This window comes from Aegilops tauschii, chromosome 7 (assembly GCF_002575655.3).
Source record: "Aegilops tauschii subsp. strangulata cultivar AL8/78 chromosome 7, Aet v6.0, whole genome shotgun sequence".
In the NCBI taxonomy this organism is placed as follows: domain Eukaryota; kingdom Viridiplantae; phylum Streptophyta; class Magnoliopsida; order Poales; family Poaceae; genus Aegilops; species Aegilops tauschii.
The window spans coordinates 345973776-345997938 of record NC_053041.3 but is presented as its reverse complement, the minus strand read 5'-3'; the positions used below and the strand labels follow the sequence as shown (position 1 = coordinate 345997938).

At 45.9% G+C, this 24163-nt stretch overlaps 1 protein-coding gene across 1 annotated transcript; it reads left to right on the top strand.

Moving 5' to 3' along the window:
* The first annotated feature begins 17376 nt into the window (after positions 1 to 17376).
* LOC109786898 (uncharacterized) lies at positions 17377 to 22206 on the top strand. Its single transcript, XM_020345461.4, has 8 exons — positions 17377 to 17815; positions 17898 to 17973; positions 19003 to 19135; positions 19247 to 19358; positions 21098 to 21189; positions 21318 to 21387; positions 21467 to 21549; positions 21718 to 22206. The coding sequence occupies exons 1-8, from the start codon at positions 17501 to 17503 to the stop codon at positions 21794 to 21796; spliced, it is 960 nt and encodes a 319-aa protein (XP_020201050.1). The 5' UTR covers positions 17377 to 17500; the 3' UTR covers positions 21797 to 22206.
* Positions 22207 to 24163: the final 1957 nt, after the last annotated feature.

Below are 24163 nucleotides of genomic sequence, written 5' to 3'. Positions count from 1 at the left end.
CAGCTGGAACAATCATCACCTGGCCAGACTTCCAAGCAGCTTTCGTGCCCGCTTCATTCCTCAGGGAGTCATGGACCGGAAGAAGCGTGAGTTCCGCAACCTCACCCAAGGCAACAAAACTGTTGAAGCTTATCAACGGGAGTTTCTGGACTTGTCTCGCTATGCTGAAGAGGACATTGCAACTGATGCACGTAGACAGGAGAAGTTCCGTGATGGCCTTCAAGCTGACATCAAGCTCGCACTTCTAGTGCATGACTTTGCTGATTTCGCCACCCTGGTGAACAAGGCCATCAATGTCGAAACTGGTCTGCAGGAATACCAGAGCTCTCACAGGCGCAACCGAGACACGGGCTCATCTTCGGGCCCGCCCTCACAGAAGCGTGAGATATGGATCCCGAACAGCATGTACCGTCCAAATGCATCTGCCCCAAGGCAGACCTATGCTGCACCTCGTCTGCCTCCACCACCATCTAGGCAGTCAAGACTTCCAGCTCCACCATCCCAAGCTCCTGTTCCCACTCCCAATAATGGTTTGTGCTTCAGGTGTGGTTAACCAGGACACCGTGCTAGAGAATGCAACCAGAATCAGAATCAACTGGCCCTTCCAGCAACTGGCCATGGAAGCAACCAGCCCCGCAGCAACAAGGCCAAGTCTTATGGTCGTGCTCATGCCAACCACGTTGATCTCAATGAAGCTCAAGACCAGCCTGCTATTGTGATGGGTACACTCCTCGTAAATACAGTACCAGCATCCGTTTTATTTGATACAGGTGCATCACATTCATTCATGTCAGAAGATTTTGCATTCATGCATGGCATTAAAAGCGAAGACATGAATGCTTCACTAGTAGTACACACCCCTGCGGGCCAATGTCGAACCTCCATGATTTGCAACGACGTCCCCGTTGAAATCGAAGGACTGGAATTTCTTGTCTCCCCCATCGTACTGAAGTCCTGTAGCATTGATCTCATTCTGGGAATGAATTGGTTAAAAGCGCATACTGCTTCAATCGTTTGCACCACTAAGACCGTCCATCTGCTACACCCTTCAGATGAAATAGTTACTTACCAAGCTCATTTGGTGCAAAATGCCGAGGCAAGGCTCTATGCATTGAATGCATTGAACGCTGCACCACTCGAGGGCATTGAAAACATTCCCGTCGTGCGTGAATTCCTCGACGTCTTCCCTGAAGAACTTCCAGGGATTCCCCCTGCTAGAGCTGTCAAATTCATCATCGACTTGAAACCAGGCACCACTCCTATAGCCAAGCGACCCTACAAGATGCCGCCGCATGAACTCCTTGAGCTTGAGGAGGAAATCGACAATTCTCTTCGCAAAGGATTCATTCGCCCAAGTTGCTCTCCTTGGGGAGCACCTTCTCTCTTTGTCAAGAAGAAGGATGGGACAAACCGATTAGTTCAAGACTACCGTCCTATAAACCAAGCTACCATTCAGAATAAATACCCTCTTCCTCGGATCAATGATCTATATGATCAACTGGCGGGTTCATCAGTGTTCTCTAAGCTCGACTTGAGGTTGGGTTACCACCAGATCCGTGTTCGCGAAGAGGACATCCCAAAGACCGCCTTCGTGACTCGATATGGTTCATACGAGTACACCGTCATGTCTTTTGGTTTAACCAATCCTCCAGCCACCTTCTCTCGTCTGATGAACTATATATTCATGGATTACCTCGACAAGTTCGTCGTGGTTTATCTGGATGATATCCTGGTATTTTCCAAGAACGAAGAGGAACATGCTGAACATCTTCGGCTTGTGCTGGAAAAGCTACGAGAGCATCAACTATATGCCAAGTTCTCTAAATGTGAATTCTGGCTACCCGAAGTAACCTATCTTGGGCATGTCATCTCTAAGGATGGTATTGCCGTCAACCCTGAACGAGTCCAGGCTATCCTTGATTGGACTCCTCCCAAGAACGTTAAGCAAGTCAGAAGTTTTCTCGGTCTCGACAGCTATTGCCGTTGATTCGTCGAGAACTTCTCCAAGATCGCCAGGCCTCTGACTAATCTGTTGCATAAGGGCGTCAAGTTCCAATGGACAGACAAATGTCAGGAAAGTTTCCAGGCACTCAAAGACAAGTTGACTTCTGCCCCAGTTCTAGCTCCACCTCATACTAAGAAGGACTTCGTCATTTACTGCGACGCTTCCCGTCAAGGATTAGGCTGTGTCCTAATGCAAGACAGCAAAGTGATTGCCTATGCCTCTCGGCAATTGCGCCCTCACGAAGAGAACTACCCAGTTCACGACCTCGAACTTGCTGCTGTCATACATGCGCTGAAGCAGTGGCGACATTACCTTCTCGGTAATCGTTGCGAGATCTTCACTGACCACCAAACTCTGAAGTATCTGTTTACTCAGCCAGACCTGAACCTCCGTCAGCAGAGATGGATGGAGCTTGTTGCAGACTTTGACTTGGGTATTTCCTATACGCCAGGCAAGGCTAATGTAATGGCTGATGCCTTGAGCCGCAAGTCTTACTGCAACCACCTCCAGGTTCACAAAGTTCAGCCCTCGCTTGTTGAAGAATTCCGGAAGCTGAACCTCCATATTGTTCCTCCGGGTGCACTCGCTCCCCCTCGTAAGGAGTTTCGCAAGATGAACCTCCGTGTTGTTTCCCAGGGTTCCCTCAATACCCTGGCCGTCGAACCAGATCTCTTGGACTCCATCAAGAGAATACAGGGATATGACTCTGAAGCCCACAAGATTAAGCGCTACCTTGCAGAAGGAAAGCCCTCATTCTTCACTATTGCTGAAGATGGCACTTTGTACTTCAAGGGCCGCCTAATGGTGCCATGTGCAGAGAAAAACCTGGATATGACGCAGGAAGTTATGAAAGAAGCTCATGATACGCCTCTATGTATCCATCCTGGTAGTACAAAGATGTACCAAGACATCCGTCAGAGATTCTGGTGGTCTAATATGAAGCAAGACATTGCTCGTTATGTTGCTGAGTGTGACGTTTGCCATCGTATCAAAGCAGAACATCAAAGGCCTGCTGGAACTCTGCAACCTATCTCTATTCCTGAATGGAAATGGGACCATGTTGAGATGGACTTCGTCACTGGATTTCCCAAATCACAGAAAGGTAATGATGCTATTCTTGTCGTCATTGACCGGCTTTCCAAAGTTGCACATTTCCTGGTGGTCAAAGAAACGATCACTGCTAGTCAGTTGGCAACGCTCTATATGTCCAGGATTGTTTCACTCCACGGTATTCCATTGGTTATCAGTTTAGACCGTGGCAGCTTATTCACTTCAAGATTCTGGCAAGTTTCCAAGAAGCTATGGGAACTCATCTGTCATTCAGTACTGCGTTTCATCCTCAGTCGCAAGGGCAAGTTGAACGCGTCAACCAAGTTCTCGAAGACATGCTTCGAGCTTGTGTTATTTCTTTTGGCAAGAAATGGGAGGAATCTCTCCCGTATGCCGAGTTCTCCTATAATAATAGCTATCAAGCTAGTCTGAAGATGGCCCCCTTCGAAGTGTTATATGGACGAAAGTGCCGAACCCCTCTGAACTGGTCAGAAACTGGGGAGCGTCCACTCTTCGGTCCGGATATTATCCAACATGCCGAAGAACAAGTCCGCATTATTCGTGAGAATCTCAAGACTGCTCAGTCACGTCAGAAGAGTCAGTATGACCGTCATCATAAAGACATGGTCTATCAACCTGGCGAAAAGGCCTATCTTCGAGTTACACCAATGAAGGGTGCTCACCGCTTTAGGATCAAGGGCAAGCTAGCTCCTCGCTATATTGGCCCATTCACTATTCTCGAAAGGCGTGGAAAAGTGGCATATCGACTGGAGCTTCCGCCGAACCTTTCTCAGGTTCACGATGTGTTCCACGTCTCACAGCTCCGCCGTTGCTTCAAGGACCCAATCCGAGCAGTGGATCATGAAGTGCTCGAATTGCAGCAGGACCTCTCCTATAAAGAGCATCCGGTCCGCATTCTCGACCAAGCTGAGCGTCGCACCCGTTAGAAGGCGATCAAGTTCCTCAAAGTCCAGTGGTCGCACCATTCTGAAGATGAAGCCACCTGGGAACGCGAGGATCGCCTGCGTGATGAATACCCCGCCCTTTTTCCTTGTAGTGGAGGAGATTTATAACGCCCGGATAATCATGCTACAGTAATCCCACGCTAATCATGCCACGTCACTTTGGTTACTGTTGTTAACCGTGCGATGATTCAAAACCGTTTCATAATTTAAATTCAATTAATGTCAACAATAAAAGTTTTTCAAAATTTAAAACAAAATGTTCGGGAGGTGCCATATTTTGCATAAGTAAATATGGTGTAATAAACACATTTTTATAAAATGCCTAGATAAATTAAAATAATTTAAAACAGAAAAGAGAAATAAATAAAAGAAATGCAAAACAGAAAACAGAAGAAAAGAAAAGAGAAGCCCCCCCCACTGGGCCAACTGTGGCCCGGCTGGCCAGCCCAACTAGGCAAAGGCCCAGCCGACCGGCCCACCCCCACTCTCCCCTTATCCACCCCCAACAAACCCTAGCCACCTACCGCACCCCACTCCCCCTCGATCCCCCTCTCCCTCCCCGTCCTGGATCGGGATCGGGACACCCAACGCCCCGGCTCGTCCCCGCCGTCTCGCCGTTCGCCGGCGCCGCCCACTGGACCGCCCCGTCCTCATCTCCTCTCCGTCATCCCCTCTTCACCGAGCCGCACCCGCTCGTCATCGTCGTGTGCCATCACCGCCGCCCGAAGGCCCCGCCGTCGCCGACCACCGTCGCCGCTCGGATCGCCCTCCGCCTCGCGTCCCCGACCTCGTCGCCCGCTTCCCCACGACGCCGTCGTCCCCGTCCCCCACCACGAGCACCGCGACCACGATCCCTATGGCCCCAGTGAGCCTCGCCCCTCTCCCCTTTGCCTCCCTGCTCGCCCCGCACCGGCAACGTCGCCCCGCGCCCTCCGCGCGCCGGCGAGCCGATGGCCGCGCGCACCCCGCGCCTCACCCTGGCCGTCCCCTCTCCTCGCACGCCCCCTGCCCATTCGGACACCGCGTCCCGGCCGCGCCCTGGCCGCGCTCGTGCGCGCCCTCGCGCCGGCCTGCGCCCTCCCGGCCTCGCCCGTTCGCGCCCACGGTCGCGCCTCCGCTCGCCTCTGTCTGGCCTGCGCCTGGCGCCCTGGCCTCGCCCTACCCCGCCCCGGCGCCGCTCGGAGCTCCCTTTCGATCCGGCCACTGGCGGCCGGCCTCGCCGCCGCCGTGGCCCCCTCGCTGGCCGCCGCCCACTCGCCGTGCCACTTCGGCGCCCGGCTGACGCCGACGCCGTTCCCCCTGTTGGCCTGGGCGGGCGCCCGTCGCCCGCACGCTCGATCCACTGTGGCCCCTGGGGCCTATGACAGATGGGCCCCACGCCCAGAGAACGTTTTAATAAAAAAAAGATTTAAAAAAATTAAATTAATAAAAATAAATAAATAAATAAATAAATAATAAAGATAATTAATTAACTTAATTAATCCTGTTAATATCAACTAATTAAGATTAATTAACCTAATAACTAATTAACTATTGTTAATTAGCTAACAGTCCCTGACAGGTGGGACCCACCTGTCAGGTTGACCAGGTCAACGTTGACTGCTGACGTCATGCTGATGCATTAATTAAATTTCGAATTAAATTAATTTATTAAATTCTAAACATGATTTAAATCTTTAAAATTTAATATAAAATAAACCGTAGCTCGGATGGAAAAACTTTGTACATGAAAGTTGCTCAGAACGGCGAGACGAATCCGAATACGTAGTCCGTTTGTCAGCCACACTTTCCTAGCATAGCGAACATGGAACTTTCCTCCTCCGGTCCGTCTGTCCGAAAACGCGAAACATCGGGAATACTTTCCCGGATGTTCCCCCCCTTCACCGGTACCACCTACTGCCTCGTTAGGGCACACCTAGCACCGCTCATTGTCATGTCACGCATCGTCATGCTTATGTTTGCATTGTATTTACTGTTTCTCCCCCCCTTCTCTCCGGTAGACTACGAGACCGACGCTGCTGCTGCCCAGTTCGACAGTTGACGACCCCTCCTACTTGCCAGAGCAACCAGGCAAGCCCCCCCTTGATCACCAGATATCGCCTATTCTTCTCTATACTGCTTGCATTAGAGTAGTGTAGCATGTTACTGCTTTCCGTTAATCCTATCCTGATGCATAGCCTGTCCTTGCTACTATTGTTGTTACCTTTAACTGCAATCCTACATGCTTAGTATAGGATGCTAGTTTTCCATCAGTGGCCCTACATTCTTGTCCGTCTGCTGTGCTATACTATCGGGCCGTGATCACTTGGGCGGTGATCACGGGTATATACTTATATACTATATACATGACACATGTGGTGACTAAAGTCGGGTCGGCTCGTAGGAGTACCCGCAAGTGGATCTTTGTGGCGGAGCGACAGAGCAGGTTGAGACCACCTAGGCGAGAGGTGGGCCTGGCCCTGGACGGCGTCCGCGGTTACTTCAACATAACACGCTTAACGAGTTCTTGGTATTTTATCTGAGTCTGGCCATTTGGTCTATACGCACTAACTAGCTACGCGGGAACAGTTATGGGCACTCGATGTCATGGTATCAGCCGAAGCTCTTTTTGACGTCAGCGACGGAGCGGCGCGCGCCGGATTGGACTGGAACGCCTGCTAGGCTAGGTCTGCTTCCGGCCGCCCTCGCAATGTGCAGGTGTGCAATGGGCGATGGGCCCAGACCCCTGCGCGCATAGGATTTAGACCGGCGTGCTGACCTCTCTGTTGAGCCTAGGTGGGGCTGTGACGTGTTGATCTTCCGAGGCCGGGCATGACCCAGGAAAGTGTGTCCGGCGCAGTTACTAGGTCTGGCCCAGGCATGTTGAAAAGATTCCTCGCATCGTACTCCAAAGGTAAGCGACTCTGGTGCCTCCTTCGCAGAACAACATTCTGATCCAAGCTTAACCGGAAATTTTTAGCTTGAATCCGTTGTGACGCAGCATCCAGGGCGGCTCGTTCTGTCACCATCCTAGCGTTCTCAGCATTAAACTCCTCCTTGGCCTGAGCTATCTCATCTCGTAGTTTCGCGACATCCACCTTATGTTGTGCTTGATTCTCGGGTGTTACCTCTGCAGCTAATAAGGTCGCCAAAGCCTCTAAGAGCTCGGATAAAACTTGAGCCGGCGGGCGCACAGAGCCGCTCGCCCCGGCTGTTGCCGCGACCGTTGAGCTGGAAGTCATAGCCGCCACGATTGATGAATTCTGTACCGATTGCGTGCCTGCCATGAAGATCACGACTCTATTTGGCGGCTCATAAGGGTTCGGAATACTGTTGCCATCGGAATAGCCCCCAAGCCCGCCATCTTGCAGTTGATACATTGAATTGATTTCGCCGGTTGAGGACTCACCATCAGAATAGATGACCGTCTCTCCACCGGACACATGTCCTTCCTCAAGATGATGAGGACATCAATACAATTATTACACCCACAGTCCCTGCTGCTATACATACTGGACCAATTACTAGAGCTCGCGCACGCCAATTAAATTACCAGGTACTTTCGTTTCTTGCTAATGATTCTAATGTTCATGAGAATATGATGCTGCCTAAATTGGATACATTTGTTTTGCTTACAAATGAAGGGCCTAGCTTTGAGAAGGATGAACATTGGAGCAAGAACAAGCATGGAGATGATGGCATGCGCATGGGGAACAAGAACGGAGTTACAAGTGATGATTTCAGGACGTTGAAGCCACCATAATGCGTGCATGAAGCCTTGGACGAAATATACAAGATGCTACTTCATAACTTTCGTCCAGAGGCTATTCTAGGTGCTGCGTCACCTTATTATTGGGCCAGGCCCATGTAATTTCGAAATACATAAGTATAGGCTGTTTTTAGAGTCCGTATGTGTGGGGAAACAAGAGATAGGGTTGGTTTCGGACCCCTTCCTCAAGGGCCACGAAATTCCCCCCCTCTTCCTCCATATATACAGCCCTTAGGGCGTCGTTTAGACTTTGGGTTTTGTTTAGATTAAAAGTTCGCCATAGCTGCAACTTCGCGTACTTCGTTTGTGTTCAGCGACCAGACAAAGGCGTCACAGAACCCCACCTGGATCAATAAAGCTTTCATCTTATATTCGCAATATCCAGATTGCAATCTCAGTTTCTTGCCTGTTCTTCGTTTGCTCGCAGGAAACAGACCCTCGTGGTCAGGTTGATCGTGCTCCGGCGTGGTCGATAACCTCTCGGAGTTGGTTTAGCGATTGCTAAGGCGCGACGTCCTCGCACGTTCGTAGTCGGATCGTCAAAGTCGACTTCCATCAAAGCGATATTCATCATCTCATCGAAAGACGGGACACCTTTGCCTCTATCAAGTGGTATCAGATTTCCAGGTTGCTCGGTGAGATTTTACAGTTTTTCGTAGTTTAGATCGAGTCTGTTCTTCATACCTACAGTCCACGAAAAAGCCACAAAAAAAAATTAGGGTTAGTTCATCATATCCGAACCAATCTGAGCCTTTGCATAATCTTTTTAGGGTTTTTGCTTTGTTGAATTTGCGGTTGCATCGTCGTGTCAAGTTGCTGGTCTTAGAGTCTAGTCTTTTAGAGTTTCGAGTTCTGGTCATAAGTTGTCACGCCGCCGCCGCACCATCATCATCGCCTTGCCATCTACCACCATTGCTTATCCGCCACCGCTTTGAATCCGTATCCATATACCACCACCGCTGCCATATACTACCGCCATATATCCACCACCAATCCGAGTTCTTTTCATAGTCGGTTTGTTTTAGAGATCCATATATTTTCCGTTTCGTGTTTCCTTGCCTGAGTAGGTCTCGGAAAAAAAAAAAAAAAAGTCTGGAGACCCCCGGGCAGTTTTTAGGCCAAAATTTCGGCAACCAAAAATATTTTTTCCCTATCCTCTTTTTAGGCCCCGGGTAGTGTTTTGAGACACTCGCCATCATAGTGATTTTTTGTCGCACTTTTTCGTCGTCGCTGCCCTGATTTCCGAAAAAAAAAAATAGTCAAAAAATTTTGTGCCCATCCTGTCAGTTTGACCTGGGAAGAGTTTTGAGACACTCGCCATTATAGTGATTTTTTCGCAAAAAAAAAAAAAAAAAAAAAGAGGAGCGCAAAAAAAAAGAGAGCGCAAAAAAAAAAAAAAAAAAAAAGGAGCGAAAAAAAAAATCCCTGAGTGTGCTTTTCCCTTGTTTACGTGCAGCGCCGTGATTTTGTTAGTGTTCTAGGCTCGCGTCTCTAGCACGGTCTAGCCTAGGACCAGCACAGTACCGTCGTTGAGCGTTTATTCAACTTTGCATCTCTGAATTGATTATTGCTTACCATTTTGCTACCATATTATAAGCCTTCCCAGCTCCACATAAGTCTACATCGTGCGTTTGACTCTCCCTGGTAATCGCTATATCCAAGCTTTGAGAGTTTTTGACTACAACGGTTGCCGATCACCACCTGCTGCTGGGTAAGAACTGGTACGAATTTGAGATTCGCTTGAAGGTTTTGTGACACACCACCATCCCACCACTTCTAGTAGTCTGCAGGATCATATTCTTTTGTGTTTCTATTACTGCTAACCATGGCAGGTTCACAAGCCGATGAGACTGATTGGGCGAACATGACGAACAAGGAGTTGCATGATAAATTTCAGCAAATGATGAGTGGCCAGGTGGGTGATGTGCTAAACAGATTTGAAGAGGCTATGGAGAAGATAGATGCCGTGGAGAAGTCGTTTGAGACAAAGCTGGATAACAAGTTTACTGAATTACTAAAGCGTCTTCCCCAACCACCACCGGCTGCACATGTCGCACCTCTACAACAACAACAACCACATCTCCAACGCCGCCTTCCAAATCAAGTGGGACGGGCACAGCGCGTTCCAATTGAGATTGGTCAAAATTCGGGTGCTGCTGTCCCTACTGTTGATGCTTCTTTGGCTCCTGCTCCTGCGGCGGCTGAGGAGGATGACGATTATGCGGGCGATTATGAGGATGAGGTTGATCAAAATCAGAACTACGTGCAGCCACCAGCACCACCACCAGCAGGTCGACCTCAGGTATATATTCGCAACGGTAGGCCGGCACCACCACCTCAGGTACGAGATCATGACCATCTCCCTAAACTGAAATTGAATATTCCACCATTTGAGGGTAGATATGTTCCTGATATATATCTTACTTGGGAGTTAGAAACTGAACAACGATTTACATGTTTACAATATCCTGAGGAGAGACGTGTTCCTGCTGCTGTTTGTGCTTTCACTAGCTTTGCATGTGTTTGGTGGTCTGAACATTGTAGATTATATCCTGTTCCAGCTACTTGGGCTGCTTTGAAAACTGCTATGCGTACTCGTTGGGTTCCACCATATTATCAACGTGAATTACTTCAAAAATTGCAGCGTTTAAGACAAGGAAAAAATTCTGTAGAAGAATATTATCAGGAATTACAAACTGGCATGATTAGATGTGGTATTGTTGAGGAGAATGAAGCTATGCTTGCACGTTTTATGGGTGGATTAAATAAAGAGATTCAGACCATTCTAGAGTATAAGGATTATAATAATATCACTCGTTTATTCCATCTTGCTTGTAAAGCTGAACGTGAAGTGCAGGATCGACAGCCATTGGCGCGAACTAACTTTTCTGCAGGTCGACCTTCATCATGGACACCGCGTGCATCTTCTACTTCCACTTCACCATCACCTCCATCAGGTGCCACCTCCAGCCGTGATACAAGAAAGCAGGCACAACCACCACTCTCTGCCAAGAGCACACCTGCCGGGCCTGTGCAGAGCTCTTCTTCTTCCATGGCATCGACAGGGCACACAAGTGATATTATTTGTCGTCGTTGTAAGGGAAGAGGACATTTTGCGAGAGAATGCAAATCTCAGCGTGTAATGATTGCTACTGAGGATGGTGGGTATGAGTCCGCTAGTGACTATGATGAGGAGACTTTGGCTCTTATTACACGTGAAGAACATGGTGGAGATGATTCTGAAAATGAGACGCAATACATGGCTCCTGAAGACGCTGACAGGTATGAATGTTTAGTTGCTCAACGTGTTTTGAGTGTGCAGGTCACACAAGCAGAGCAAAATCAGAGGCATAATTTGTTCCATACAAAGGGAGTTGTGAAGGAACGTTCTGTTCACGTCATCATAGATGGAGGGAGCTGTAACAACTTGGCTAGCATGGAGATGGTGGAGAAGCTATCTCTCACCACAAGACCACATCCACATCCTTACTACATCCAATGGTTCAACAACAGCGGCAAGGTTAAGGTAACACGTACTGTTCGTGTGCATTTTAGTATCTCTACATATGCTGATTATGTTGATTGTGATGTGGTACCCATGCAAGCATGTTCCTTATTACTTGGTAGACCATGGCAATTTGATAAAAATTCTGTACACCATGGTAGAAACAATCAGTATACTCTTGTTCATAAGGATAAAAATATTACTTTGCTTCCTATGACTCCTGATTCCATTTTGAAAGATGACATTAATAGAGCTAATAAAGCAAAACAGGAGAAAAATAAGAGTGAAAATCAGATTGTGGCAAAGGAATTTGAGCAACAAATGAAACCTAATAATAAACCATCTAGTGTTGTTTCTGAAATTAAATTGAAAAGTGCATGTTTACTTGCCACAAAATCTGATATTGATGAACTAGATTTCAGCAAATCTGTTTGCTATGCTTTTGTGTGCAAAGAGGCATTATTTTCATTCGAGGACGTGCCTTCCTCTTTGCCCCCTGCTGTCACTCACATTTTGCAGGAGTTCGCTGACGTCTTCCCACAAGACGTGCCACCGGGATTACCACCTATTCGAGGGATTGAGCATCAAATTGACTTAATTCCCGGTGCATCGCTACCCAACCGTGCACCATACCGTACCAATCCAGAGGAGACGAAGGAGATTATGCGTCAAGTACAGGAGCTGCTCGACAAAGGTTATATACGCGAATCTCTTAGTCCTTGTGCTGTTCCTATTATACTCGTGCCTAAAAAGGATGGTACGTCGCGTATGTGTGTTGATTGTAGAGGCATTAATAATATTACTATTCGTTATCGTCATCCTATTCCTAGGCTCGATGATATGCTTGATGAATTGAGTGGCTCTACAATATTCTCCAAAGTTGATTTGCGTAGTGGATACCATCAAATTCGTATGAAATTGGGAGATGAATGGAAAACTGCATTTAAAACTAAGTTTGGTTTATATGAGTGGTTAGTCATGCCTTTTGGGTTAACTAATGCACCTAGTACTTTCATGAGACTAATGAACGAAGTTTTACGTGCTTTCATTGGACGATTTGTGGTGGTCTATTTTGATGATATACTGATTTATAGCAAATCTTTGGAAGAACATTTGGAACATTTACGTGTTGTTTTTATTGCTCTACGTGATGCACGTTTGTTTGGTAACCTTGGGAAGTGCACCTTTTGCACCGACCGAGTATCTTTTCTTGGCTATGTTGTTACTCCACAGGGAATTGAAGTTGATAAAGCCAAGATTGAAGCTATTGAGAGTTGGCCGCAGCCCAAAACGGTCACACAAGTGCGGAGTTTTCTTGGACTCGCTGGTTTCTATAGGCGTTTTGTGAGAGATTTTAGCACCATTGCTGCACCTCTCAACGAGCTTACAAAGAAGGATGTGCCTTTTGTTTGGGGTACCGCACAGGAAGAAGCCTTCACGGTATTGAAAGATAAGTTGACACATGCTCCTTTACTCCAACTTCCTGATTTTAATAAGACTTTTGAGCTTGAATGTGATGCTAGTGGCATTGGATTAGGAGGTGTGTTATTACAAGATGGCAAACCTGTTGCATACTTTTCTGAAAAATTGAGTGGGCCTAGTCTGAATTATTCTACTTATGATAAAGAACTATATGCTCTTGTTCGGACTTTAGAAACATGGCAACATTATTTATGGCCCAAAGAATTTGTTATACATTCTGATCATGAATCTTTGAAACATATTAAAAGTCAAGCTAAACTGAATCGTAGACATGCTAAATGGGTTGAATTCATTGAAACTTTCCCTTATGTCATTAAACACAAGAAGGGTAAAGAAAATGTTATTGCTGATGCATTGTCTCGTCGCTATACTATGCTTTCACAACTTGACTTCAAAATATTTGGTTTGGAGACCATCAAAGATCAATATGTGCATGATGCTGATTTTAAAGATGTATTGCAGAATTGTAAAGAAGGAAGAACCTGGAACAAGTTTGTCGTTAATGATGGATTTGTGTTCCGTGCTAACAAGCTATGCATTCCAGCTAGCTCTCTTCGTCTTTTGTTGTTGCAGGAGGCGCATGGAGGAGGATTAATGGGACACTTTGGCGTGAAGAAGACGGAGGACGTACTTGCTACACATTTCTTTTGGCCAAAGATGAGACGGGATGTTGAGCGTTTTGTTGCTCGCTGCACTACATGTCAAAAAGCTAAGTCACGACTCAATCCTCATGGTTTATATATGCCTTTGCCTGTACCTAGTGTTCCTTGGGAGGATATATCTATGGACTTTGTTTTAGGTTTACCTCGAACAAAGAAGGGGAGGGATAGCATATTTGTTGTCGTGGATAGATTCTCGAAAATGGCGCACTTTATACCATGTCATAAAAGCGATGATGCTGTTAATGTTGCTGATTTGTTCTTTCGTGAAATTATTCGCTTGCATGGTGTGCCAAATACTATTGTTTCAGATCGTGATACTAAATTTCTTAGCCACTTTTGGAGATGTTTATGGGCTAAGTTGGGGACTAAACTGCTTTTTAGTACTACTTGTCACCCCCAAACTGATGGACAAACTGAAGTAGTCAATAGAACATTGTCTACTATGCTTAGGGCTGTTTTGAAGAATAATAAGAAAATGTGGGAAGACTGCTTGCCTCATATTGAGTTTGCTTATAATCGTTCATTGCATTCTACTACTAAGATGTGCCCTTTTGAAATTGTGTATGGTTTCCTACCTCGTGCACCTATTGATTTGTTGCCTCTTCCATCTTCGGAGAAGGTTAATTTTGATGCTAAACAACGTGCTGAATTGATCTTAAAAATGCATGAGTTAACTAAGGAAAACATTGAGCGTATGAATGCTAAATATAAACTTGCTGGAGATAAGGGTAGAAAACATGTTGTGTTTGCACCTGGAGATCTTGTTTGGTTACATTTGCGTAAGGATAGATTTCCTGATTTGCGCAAATCAAAGCTAATGCCACGTGCTGATGGTCCTTTTAAGGTGTTAGAGAAAATAAATGATAATGCATATAAACTTGAGCTGCCTGCAGATTTTGGGGTTAGTCCCACTTTTAATATTGCAGATTTGAAGCCTTATTTGGGTGAGGAAGATGAGCTTCCGTCGAGGACGACTTCATTTCAAGAAGGGGAGGATGATGAGGACATCAATACAATTATTACACCCACAGTCCCTGCTGCTATACATACTGGACCAATTACTAGAGCTCGCGCACGCCAATTAAATTACCAGGTACTTTCGTTTCTTGCTAATGATTCTAATGTTCATGAGAATATGATGCTGCCTAAATTGGATACATTTGTTTTGCTTACAAATGAAGGGCCTAGCTTTGAGAAGGATGAACATTGGAGCAAGAACAAGCATGGAGATGATGGCATGCGCATGGGGAACAAGAACGGAGTTACAAGTGATGATTTCAGGACGTTGAAGCCACCATAATGCGTGCATGAAGCCTTGGACGAAATATACAAGATGCTACTTCATAACTTTCGTCCAGAGGCTATTCTAGGTGCTGCGTCACCTTATTATTGGGCCAGGCCCATGTAATTTCGAAATACATAAGTATAGGCTGTTTTTAGAGTCCGTATGTGTGGGGAAACAAGAGATAGGGTTGGTTTCGGACCCCTTCCTCAAGGGCCACGAAATTCCCCCCCCCCTCTTCCTCCATATATACAGCCCTTAGGGCGTCGTTTAGACTTTGGGTTTTGTTTAGATTAAAAGTTCGCCATAGCTGCAACTTCGCGTACTTCGTTTGTGTTCAGCGACCAGACAAAGGCGTCACAGAACCCCACCTGGATCAATAAAGCTTTCATCTTATATTCGCAATATCCAGATTGCAATCTCAGTTTCTTGCCTGTTCTTCGTTTGCTCGCAGGAAACAGACCCTCGTGGTCAGGTTGATCGTGCTCCGGCGTGGTCGATAACCTCTCGGAGTTGGTTTAGCGATTGCTAAGGCGCGACGTCCTCGCACGTTCGTAGTCGGATCGTCAAAGTCGACTTCCATCAAAGCGATATTCATCATCTCATCGAAAGACGGGACACCTTTGCCTCTATCACAAGATCCGCCCCGTGGATGAAACCAACAAAGGCGTGCTTCATGGCGGTTTGAACCTTGGCGGGTCGTGCACGCTGAGCCGTCTCGATGATGTCGGTGCAGGTGTCCGGCTCAGGCTCCGACTCGCCGATCTTGCCGATGAAGACGTGGATCCCACCGAAGGGGACCCGGTATCCGTACTCAATCGAGCCGGCCTCGGGGCCCCAGCCAGCGTTGTCGATGTAGAGCTTGCCGCGGCGACTCTTGGTCATCTGGCCCACAGCGCATCCCTTGATCCCTAAGAAGCTGCCCTTCAAAAACTCGAAACTACTGTGCGCTGGTCCCACGGTGGGCGCCAACTGTCGTGGACTTAACACGGCAGATGCCCTACCAAAGGACTTATGTGTGGAGCCATCGCGACTAGGTTATCTTGAAGGGGTTGAACGGGACAAATGACACAGAGAGTTTACCCAGGTCCGGCCCCTCTCAATGAGGTAAAAGCCTACTCCTGCTTTTGGTTGTATTGCTTGGGTTTCGATTACCAGGGAGCGAATACGCTTGACCTAGTTCTGAATCAGTTGTTTCTTGAGTTAACCCGTCGCCGGGTCACCCCTTTATATACAGGTTGATGCCCGGCGGCTTATAGAGTCCCGGCCGGCTCACACAAATGTGACCGGCTCGGTTTCTAACTAAGCTTGCCGTACAGAACAAGCTAACATATGGCGACTCATCCCTTTGGGCCTCAAGTCGCCTCCGGGTCTTGGGCCTTCAATAGGCTTTCTCCATGAACCGCCATCTTCATGTCTTCTTGGACCTTGTCGGGCCTCTTCATCTTTAAGCCGCCAATGGCATGACCCGACCCCTCCTGGGCGGGTCATACCTAGTAGCTATATCCCCAACAGGTCTCCTCGATGATCCCATGCCATTTGTTGCATGTCGTTTGGCTCCAGGCAGCTTGCGGGCCGTGGCCGCCGGGTGAATTCATCATCCCCGCGCGAGACGCCGCCTCTGCCTGCTCCGCCGCCGCCGCCCTATCCCGGGCCCGCTTGGCGTTGAGCCTGTTCCGCTGGTCGGTGGTGGCAGCCTCCCGGCGCTGAACCTTCGCCTTCCAGTTGGCGTTCGACATGCCGGGGTGGTTTTGACGGCGGCGCCCTCGGCTTCCTTTGCTTCGGCTGGGTGGCATTGGCATCGGCAGCGGCACGAGGGGCCGTATACTTCTTCGGCGGCATGGCGGGATGGCGGCCGGTTGGCGCGGAGAGGGAGGAGAATGGCGGGAGAACAAAGCAGAACGAGGGGGGTGGGAGGGAAAATGGAGGGGAAAGGCGGGGGATCGACGGGAAAAAGTGCCTTCACTCGCCGATAGAGCGGACCCACAAGCCTTTTTGCTTCAGCCGGCGCCCCCAGGCTGCCCCCGGGGCTTGGGTTCGGCTCGGGTTCGCCGGCTGTTATTTCGGCCCAAATTGGCGATAAACAAGGTCCTGGTGGCGCGACTGGGCCGATTTTTCAGCGCCGACGCTAAAAAATGGCCTAGGGGGCTTGTTAGGGGCGCGGCTGGAGAGGCTCTTAGTCAGGCCGAAAAAAGCTATACAAGTTTTTTTGTGTGTGCTATATTAGGGTCAGCCCATCCATGCAATCCCGCCAAGGCCCAAGTAGGCTCCTAGTCAGCCTTTTCATGTTAATTTACTTATTGCTATATCGGAGCCGACCCATCCATGCATTTCCGCCAAGACCCAAGTAGGCTCCTAGTCAGCCTTTTCATACCTCGCAAAAAAGCCTTTTCATGTTAATTTACTTATTGAATATGTGACGAAGTTGTCAAAGAACAAGCCTTTTTGAAAATTAATAAGTGGAGGATCAGGCATGAATCTATGGATAAACGAGGAGAGGGGCAAGCTCAAGAATGAGCAACATTCAGAAAAAAAAACAAGTGGGCTCTTTTGCTAGTGTACAACAATGAAATATATTTCAATCTTTCACTATCCTTGAACTGAAAATTAAAATATGTAAAATATGATGTGTTGTTAAAAAGTTTGCGTCAAGTTTAATTAACTTGATTATCACCGAAACCAAACCTTATTTTGGGAGGGACCCAAAACCGAGATCCGTCTCCGTATGTCCCATCTCCTCAGCACTGCCAAGCCCCAGAACCCAATCTCCCCCGCCCCCTGTTAGGGTTCGTGCCGCCTCCATGGCAGGCGCCGGCATCCACCCGTTTCACCAGCAGTGGCCGCCCCAAGCGGCGGTGCCCGCGCCTCCCGCCGTCCCACCGCCTCCCCCCGTACCAGGCGCACCCGATGCCGCCGCCCGCCCCGGCTCTGACGAGGTCCGCACCATCTTCATCACGGGGCTCCCCGTGGACGTCAAGGAGCGGGAGCTGCATAACCTGCTGCGCTGGCTTCCGGGATTCGAGGCTTCCCAGATCAACTTCAAGGGCGACCAGCCCATGGGGTTCGCACTCTTCTCCTACGCGCACCACGCCATCGCCGCAAAGGCCGCGCTGCAGGTTCGGTTTTGTATGGGCTTGTTATATCGATGTCGCGCATTTGCTTTTTTTGGATGGATGTGACCGGAGGTTCTCTCTGCAGGATCTGGTCTTCGATGCCGAGACCAAGTCGGCGCTGCACATCGAGATGGCCAAGAAGAACCTATTCATCAAAAGAGGTGCGTTTTGTCCATGCCTCTCACGCTTTCTTCTCGCTGTTGCATAATGTGTCAGATCATTAGATGGGAGAAATACGCTTTTTGGGTCAGAGTCTATAGAGTGAATTTGAGGTAGCGTTATGTGCTAACTGTGGTTTAAATGTAGAGTGGGAGCTAACCAGTGATGCTTTGCGTGTTGGCATGCAAGAATTATGTGCTAGGGCTGTGTGGTGGAAGATGACTCTGCCCATCATCTGTGAACTAATGTGAACTAATGAGGAATTATGGCCACTTGCAGGCAACTAGTTTTTTTTGGATCCCGATAATTCCTGAACGTTCAGATTTTAAGCATGTCATCCCGAACATTTTTTCATGGCAACTTTAGTTGACACGAGGTGACAACTTTAGTTTTTAAAACATGACAACTTTGTCCCAGTTTGTTTTTTTGTCAGAACATTGCCATGTTTGCCAACCTCGTGTGAACTAAAGTTGCCATGAAAAACATTCGGGTTGCCATGCTTAAAATCCAAACGTTCGGGATTTATCATTTGCGTTTTCTTTTTTAAATTATATGTCCCATTGTGTCTTTTCTTATTCATGTTGCTACATCTAATATTGCGACCTATTATTTGAAGCGGCTTGACCTCTGTGCTCCACTCATGGTACAATCCTCTTGCTGCTGAGTCCTCTTTCTCCTCGGCCCAGAGCGATTTCCCCGCTAAAAAAGCAAGAGCGATATAATGTAGGATTGGTGCTGACAATTCATGGAAGAAAGAACTCACACAGCCAGGATCAGTGTTGGAGCTTCAATGCATTATACCAATTTGATATGTCCATTTGCATGTTTTTTTAAATGTTGGGAACACACTTTGAATTTTGTACCTAATAAGGTGGCTGGATTTTGGAAGTTTCTGATTGCACGGCTAAACCTCGATGCAAAAACTTAGCTAGAAATGTGATATCATCTAAGTTCATTCTATCTTTTTCAATTGGTATTTGCATATGAATAATATGTTGAAAGTTGAAACACTTTATTAAAACCTATGTTAGGTGTGGGAACTGATGCAAATGCTATGGACCAAAGTAAACGCTTGCGAACTGGTGGAGACTATACTCATTCTGCGTATGCTCCTCCTCCATTCCACCCACCCCCACCAGCTGTTTCCATGTGGGGAACTGCAGGGTAATTTTTGTATGTTTATGCTCTTTCTGCCAACTAATTATATACATTCATCGGTCTTTTATAATGATTTTTTTTGGTCTTCTATAATGCTTGTTTTTGGGTCTTCTTCAGTTATATGGCAGCTCCTCCTCCTTATAATCCTTATGCTGGCTATCCTGTGCCGACGGTACCAATGACTTCACCTTCTCCTGTGCCAGGCCCAACAGCATATGCTCCTGTGCAGGTAATCAATTTGAATTTAGGCAATTGTTTGGTCCGTATTCAAAATATAGTTTACCGATTTTTTAGCAATGGCCACAATTTTTGTGTTTGTTTGGATCGTTCCCTATATTTTGCCATGCCCATGCCCCTTTGCCCACTCTAGTTCATTTTTCTTGCCAACTTTGGCCAAACCATGGCCAAAGTTGGCTAGCCAAATTTCTGGCAAGTCAGACTTGGGCTAAAATCAAAGTACCAAAGACACCCTAAATGCATTTTCCATGATATTTAGTTTATCCTGGATTGTGACTTTTTTGTCACCCTATCCTGAAATGGTCTATTAATATGCTGTAGCATGTACACTGACCTAATAATTTTGCTGCTTCTCCTCATTACACTTGTTTTCTTGAGTCGACTAGTAAATGTATATGGGTAATGCACGTTAATATTAGGCAGTATATTAATTGCATGCACATCTTCGGTAGGATATTATTCGCGCGTTAATTATGTGATTAGCGTTGACGTTGATATTTGGTATGATATTAATTGCATGCTAAATATGTTGAGTGCTCACCATTGGAGTAATTTAGATCATTGGATTGGCATGATTTGATGGCCGAGATTAGTTGGATCTACCCCTTAGGGTCTTTTTATATTGGTATAGATATATATTACTGAAATCTGTATAGTTTCTTTTTGCATAATAGATATTGTTTCTTGCATAGAATAGTCAGATAATCATGGCTCATGTCCCTGCAGTACTAAACAACACTCACTTTTAAGCACTTAAAATGCAATGCAAGGCGGCGCCTTAGACATGGCAGAGCATATGCATAGCACAATAAATCACAGCATAGCACTACAAATCAAAGCACACAAAACCACAGTCACAAATCAAAGCAGGGCACTAGGAATTCCTAAATCAAGGGAGCACAAGTGCACAAGCGGGCAGGGGAGGAGAGACAGAGAGTCACATTCTGACTGGAGGTATAGACGGCTGTTGAGCTGTTGGGACTGTGGAGGAGCCAGTCATCAGCCGCCAGAGGAAGAGAGCAGAAAGAGCTCCTCTCTTAGGGATGCCTTAAGAACAATGCACTTGAGTACCTTCCTAAGATTTTAATGGACTTATATAGTTCATGTTTCCTGGAATCTCCTACACCCACTTGATCTTATTAATACTGGATCCCTTGCATTGGTCTCAGACTTGTAGGGAAAGTTCAACTGTCGAGAAGTGAAAGAAACATTTACAAATAGTGTATGTACTTATGTTTTGAAATACTATTAAGATATTTCATGATAGTCTCGCACGTTATCGTCATTTGTTTGGTGAATTTAACGTATTGCTACTCTATGGTCTTATATCTTGCCGTGACCTATTTATATGTGTGCCGTGGTATATTTTAGTGTCTTCTTTGTCACTTACAAATTATTTAGGTCTATTGAAATGACTGTTGGGATAATACTCTTCAGTTTTGAATAGTACAGTAAAGACAAAGTTGCTATTACATTATACGATACTTCTCTGTAGATGATTCTGACTTGGCATGTCTCTGGTGAATGCCAATCTAGTGGGCATATGAAATTCCAAGTCAAGATCGTTAGATACTTGATGAATGGACGAGATGCCACATGGGATAAACGAGATGTGCTGCAGTACTTGAATAGAATATTTGTCCGAGTCTATCTTCATTCTTCACTCTTTTCACACTGTTCAAGATTTTGGAAGATAAGATTGTTGATTGAACCTTCTAATTTGCTTTGCAGAACATGAAAGATAACCCTCCCTGCAATACCCTTTTCATTGGAAATCTTGGTGAAACTGTTGTTGAAGAGGAATTGCGGGGCCTCTTCAGTGTGTAAGAATCAACCCTTTCAAGTATAAAATTCAAGTAGATATTTGTCTGCTTATTGGGTGCATTGCTGCAGCCCACTTTGGTTTCAGTTGTGGCACTAACCATATCTGATATTTTTCAAAAAATGATAGACAACCTGGTTTCAAACAAATGAAAGTGTTGCGTCAAGACAGGAACACCGTCTGTTTTATTGAGTTCGATGTAAGTGGTTGTGATGGTTTAATTATTTATGTGCATGCCACTATTATTTTCTTATCTCTCAAACTTCTGTGATTTGCAGGATGTGAGCGCTGCTTCTGCTGTGCACCATACTTTACAGGGTGCTATTGTTCCTAGTTCTGGCCGCGGTGGGATGCGAATCCAATATCCTTTATTAGTTTATAATTTGGTTTCATGTATCAAGTACTTCAGCTTCATTTAGTTAATTAATCATTTTTATGATTGCTTTGCATTAGCTTGCTGTATTGTGCCTCCATTTGCTTGACTGTATATGGTTTATAGTGACCTTTTTGTAGTCCTTAACGTTTGAACGTTTTCAAAAAATCCCTTCGGGCGAAGGAAGGACTTAGTTGGTGGCATGGTCGGCACTCTGAATGGTGCTCCTGTTTGAGGGGATGTATCTTGAACTTTAGCATGACATCTTGAATTATCATCTGCATTGTTTTAGCCAAATCTGTTCCTGTCATGTGCGACATCAGCATCTTCATTGGGTGGAGTTTCTGGGGCATGATCATCATCTTCATTAAGTGGAGTTTCTGGGATATCATCATCATCTGATAGACATTGCATTGTCACTATTTTCATTGTTGGCGGTTTCAACTTCTTTAAATTAGCTATTGTGGTTTGACAAGGCCACTATGAATGTCTCCTAACATGCATTTGGCATCTGTCATGAATATTTTGTAGTGTTATGTAGTTTTTCCAGTGTGCAGTTGCAACATTTCATGTGGTAATGGCATTGCCACATTATGATCTGGACATGCTGTAATAGTATAACCGATTTATTTGGCTTGCTGACAATTCAGTGTCGAGGGATCTTGGGATGGTTCATATCATTATTTGTCATGCATGTTCATGAAGGAGCACAGTTAGTAGGCATCATGACATGACATTACTCATTTGATGAACTCTGGAACACTCTGTTTGTCCCAAGAAGCATGCAGGCATCCGTTGCTGATTAACTTAATTGACCTTTTTGGTATTGTATTTTGCTCCTAGCTGAGAGTAGCCGTCAGTGTCCATAAAATTGGAAGTGCTGCAAGCCTCTTTTTTTTAGTAGCAGATGGTTACACCCCTAAGTTGTTGCAGTTAATTCGCTAAGAGGAGTTCATGATGCTGATGGAGGTAGGCTAGTCCATAGAGGTTGTGCAGATGGAGAGGTAAGCTAAGTCCACATAAGTGATGCGGATAGTTATGGAAGTGAGGAAGGTTTATATCAGCTTTATTCTATTATTTGTTCATATGGAGGCTGAATCTTCTATAAACCTGATGTTTGCTTGGTTTTGTTGGTATGCCATGAATATTAGTTTTATGCGGACCATATGTGAGATGAATCTGGATAGGCACAAACCTTTGGCAGTAACATGGTCGGCTTGCTGTATGGCGTGACTCACGTTTTATAATACAACACGTTTCTTTTAAGTGGAATAGCCCTTGAAGTAAGTACAATATCAAGAGTATAAGCAGTGAACAGTAACAACGGGGACAAGTATCAGAGTAAACTTTTTGTGTGTTGGGCGGATGCTGTCTCGGGCTTCCATCTATAGATTTGACACAGAAGCTGGCGGCGAGTGAGTGTGGGTGGCCGTCTCCTTTTGCCTATTTTGTTTGAAGTTCAATTAGAGAGGCGCCATCCTATGAACTATTGTGATTATATAATCGGCACCAGTTTAGATTATTCGTAATTAACAAGGTACCACACTGCCATATTCATGTAACAAAGAGCATAGTTTTTTGCAAAAAAATACCTGAATGTACATAGTTTTCTGTTTTGAATATTGAACCTTTGAAAAGTCCCAACACTAGTCTCCATGTTTACCCATGACAAAAGTTTCTGTTCGAAGTAGAATCTGAGAGATCGAGAGAGAGGAAAATTTATTGAACTGTGTTCTTTATTCCATTGACAATCAACTATTTATACAAGGTGAACGTTGCCTCTACAAACCGACATAGGAGGCAGCGTTTACAAACCGACATAGGAGGCAGCGTTTCGGGGCGTTTACAAACCGACATAGGAGGCAGCGTTTCGGGAGCAATACAATCGTGGGAGCGGTCGTGACGGAAACTAATTAAATCCTAACACTCCCCCTAATCCTTCCTTGTACTTGTTATTTGAGTTTATCGAGAGAAGCGAAAGACAAAGCATCTGATTCAAGTGTGTAAATCTTTATTGATGATCTCATTTATATACAGGTACAAGGGACGCCTCCGGAGAGGCGCCTATTCGCAGCGACCACCGAAGAATCTGCTAGCGGTTACCAAGTCTGGAACCGACGCCTGGCGGTTTCCTTAAGCATGGATTAATAATAGGATTAAATAAATCCTAACACTCCCCCTAATCAATGCTTGTTTGTGTAGTATTATCATCTTCAAAAGCTCCTCCAAAAACCTTGTGAGAAAAATGTGAGGAGATATGTATTTATGTTGCTAAAACTCCTTCAAACCCAGTGGGAAAATAAGGAGAAAATGATGCAACATATAATGGTCATTGTCTCTTTTAACTCAATACGAGAAAACTCAGAGTTAGAGGACAATAAATATGTCACATATACTTTCTTAAAAATCCCTGTGGGAAAAACAGAAAGTATGACATATGATCTCATGTTGATATTACCTCAATAAAAACCTTTATGAGAACCTGTAAAGTAAACTCATGAAGGGAAAAAGAGTATAATATGATGCATTGAACAGGAAGAATTCAGGAAGATACTCCCCCTGATTCTTGCAAAATTTGAAGCCGTCACATACCAAAACATAG

Bases quoted from the DNA above. Each gene is read 5' to 3' on its own strand.
- LOC109786898 (XM_020345461.4), top strand. From the start codon at position 17,501: ATGGCAGGCGCCGGCATCCACCCGTTTCACCAGCAGTGGCCGCCCCAA. The intron at 17,816-17,897 runs GTTCGGTTTTGT...TTCTCTCTGCAG, and splicing joins CCGCAAAGGCCGCGCTGCAG to GATCTGGTCTTCGATGCCGA. The intron at 19,136-19,246 runs GTAATTTTTGTA...GGTCTTCTTCAG, and splicing joins TCCATGTGGGGAACTGCAGG to TTATATGGCAGCTCCTCCTC.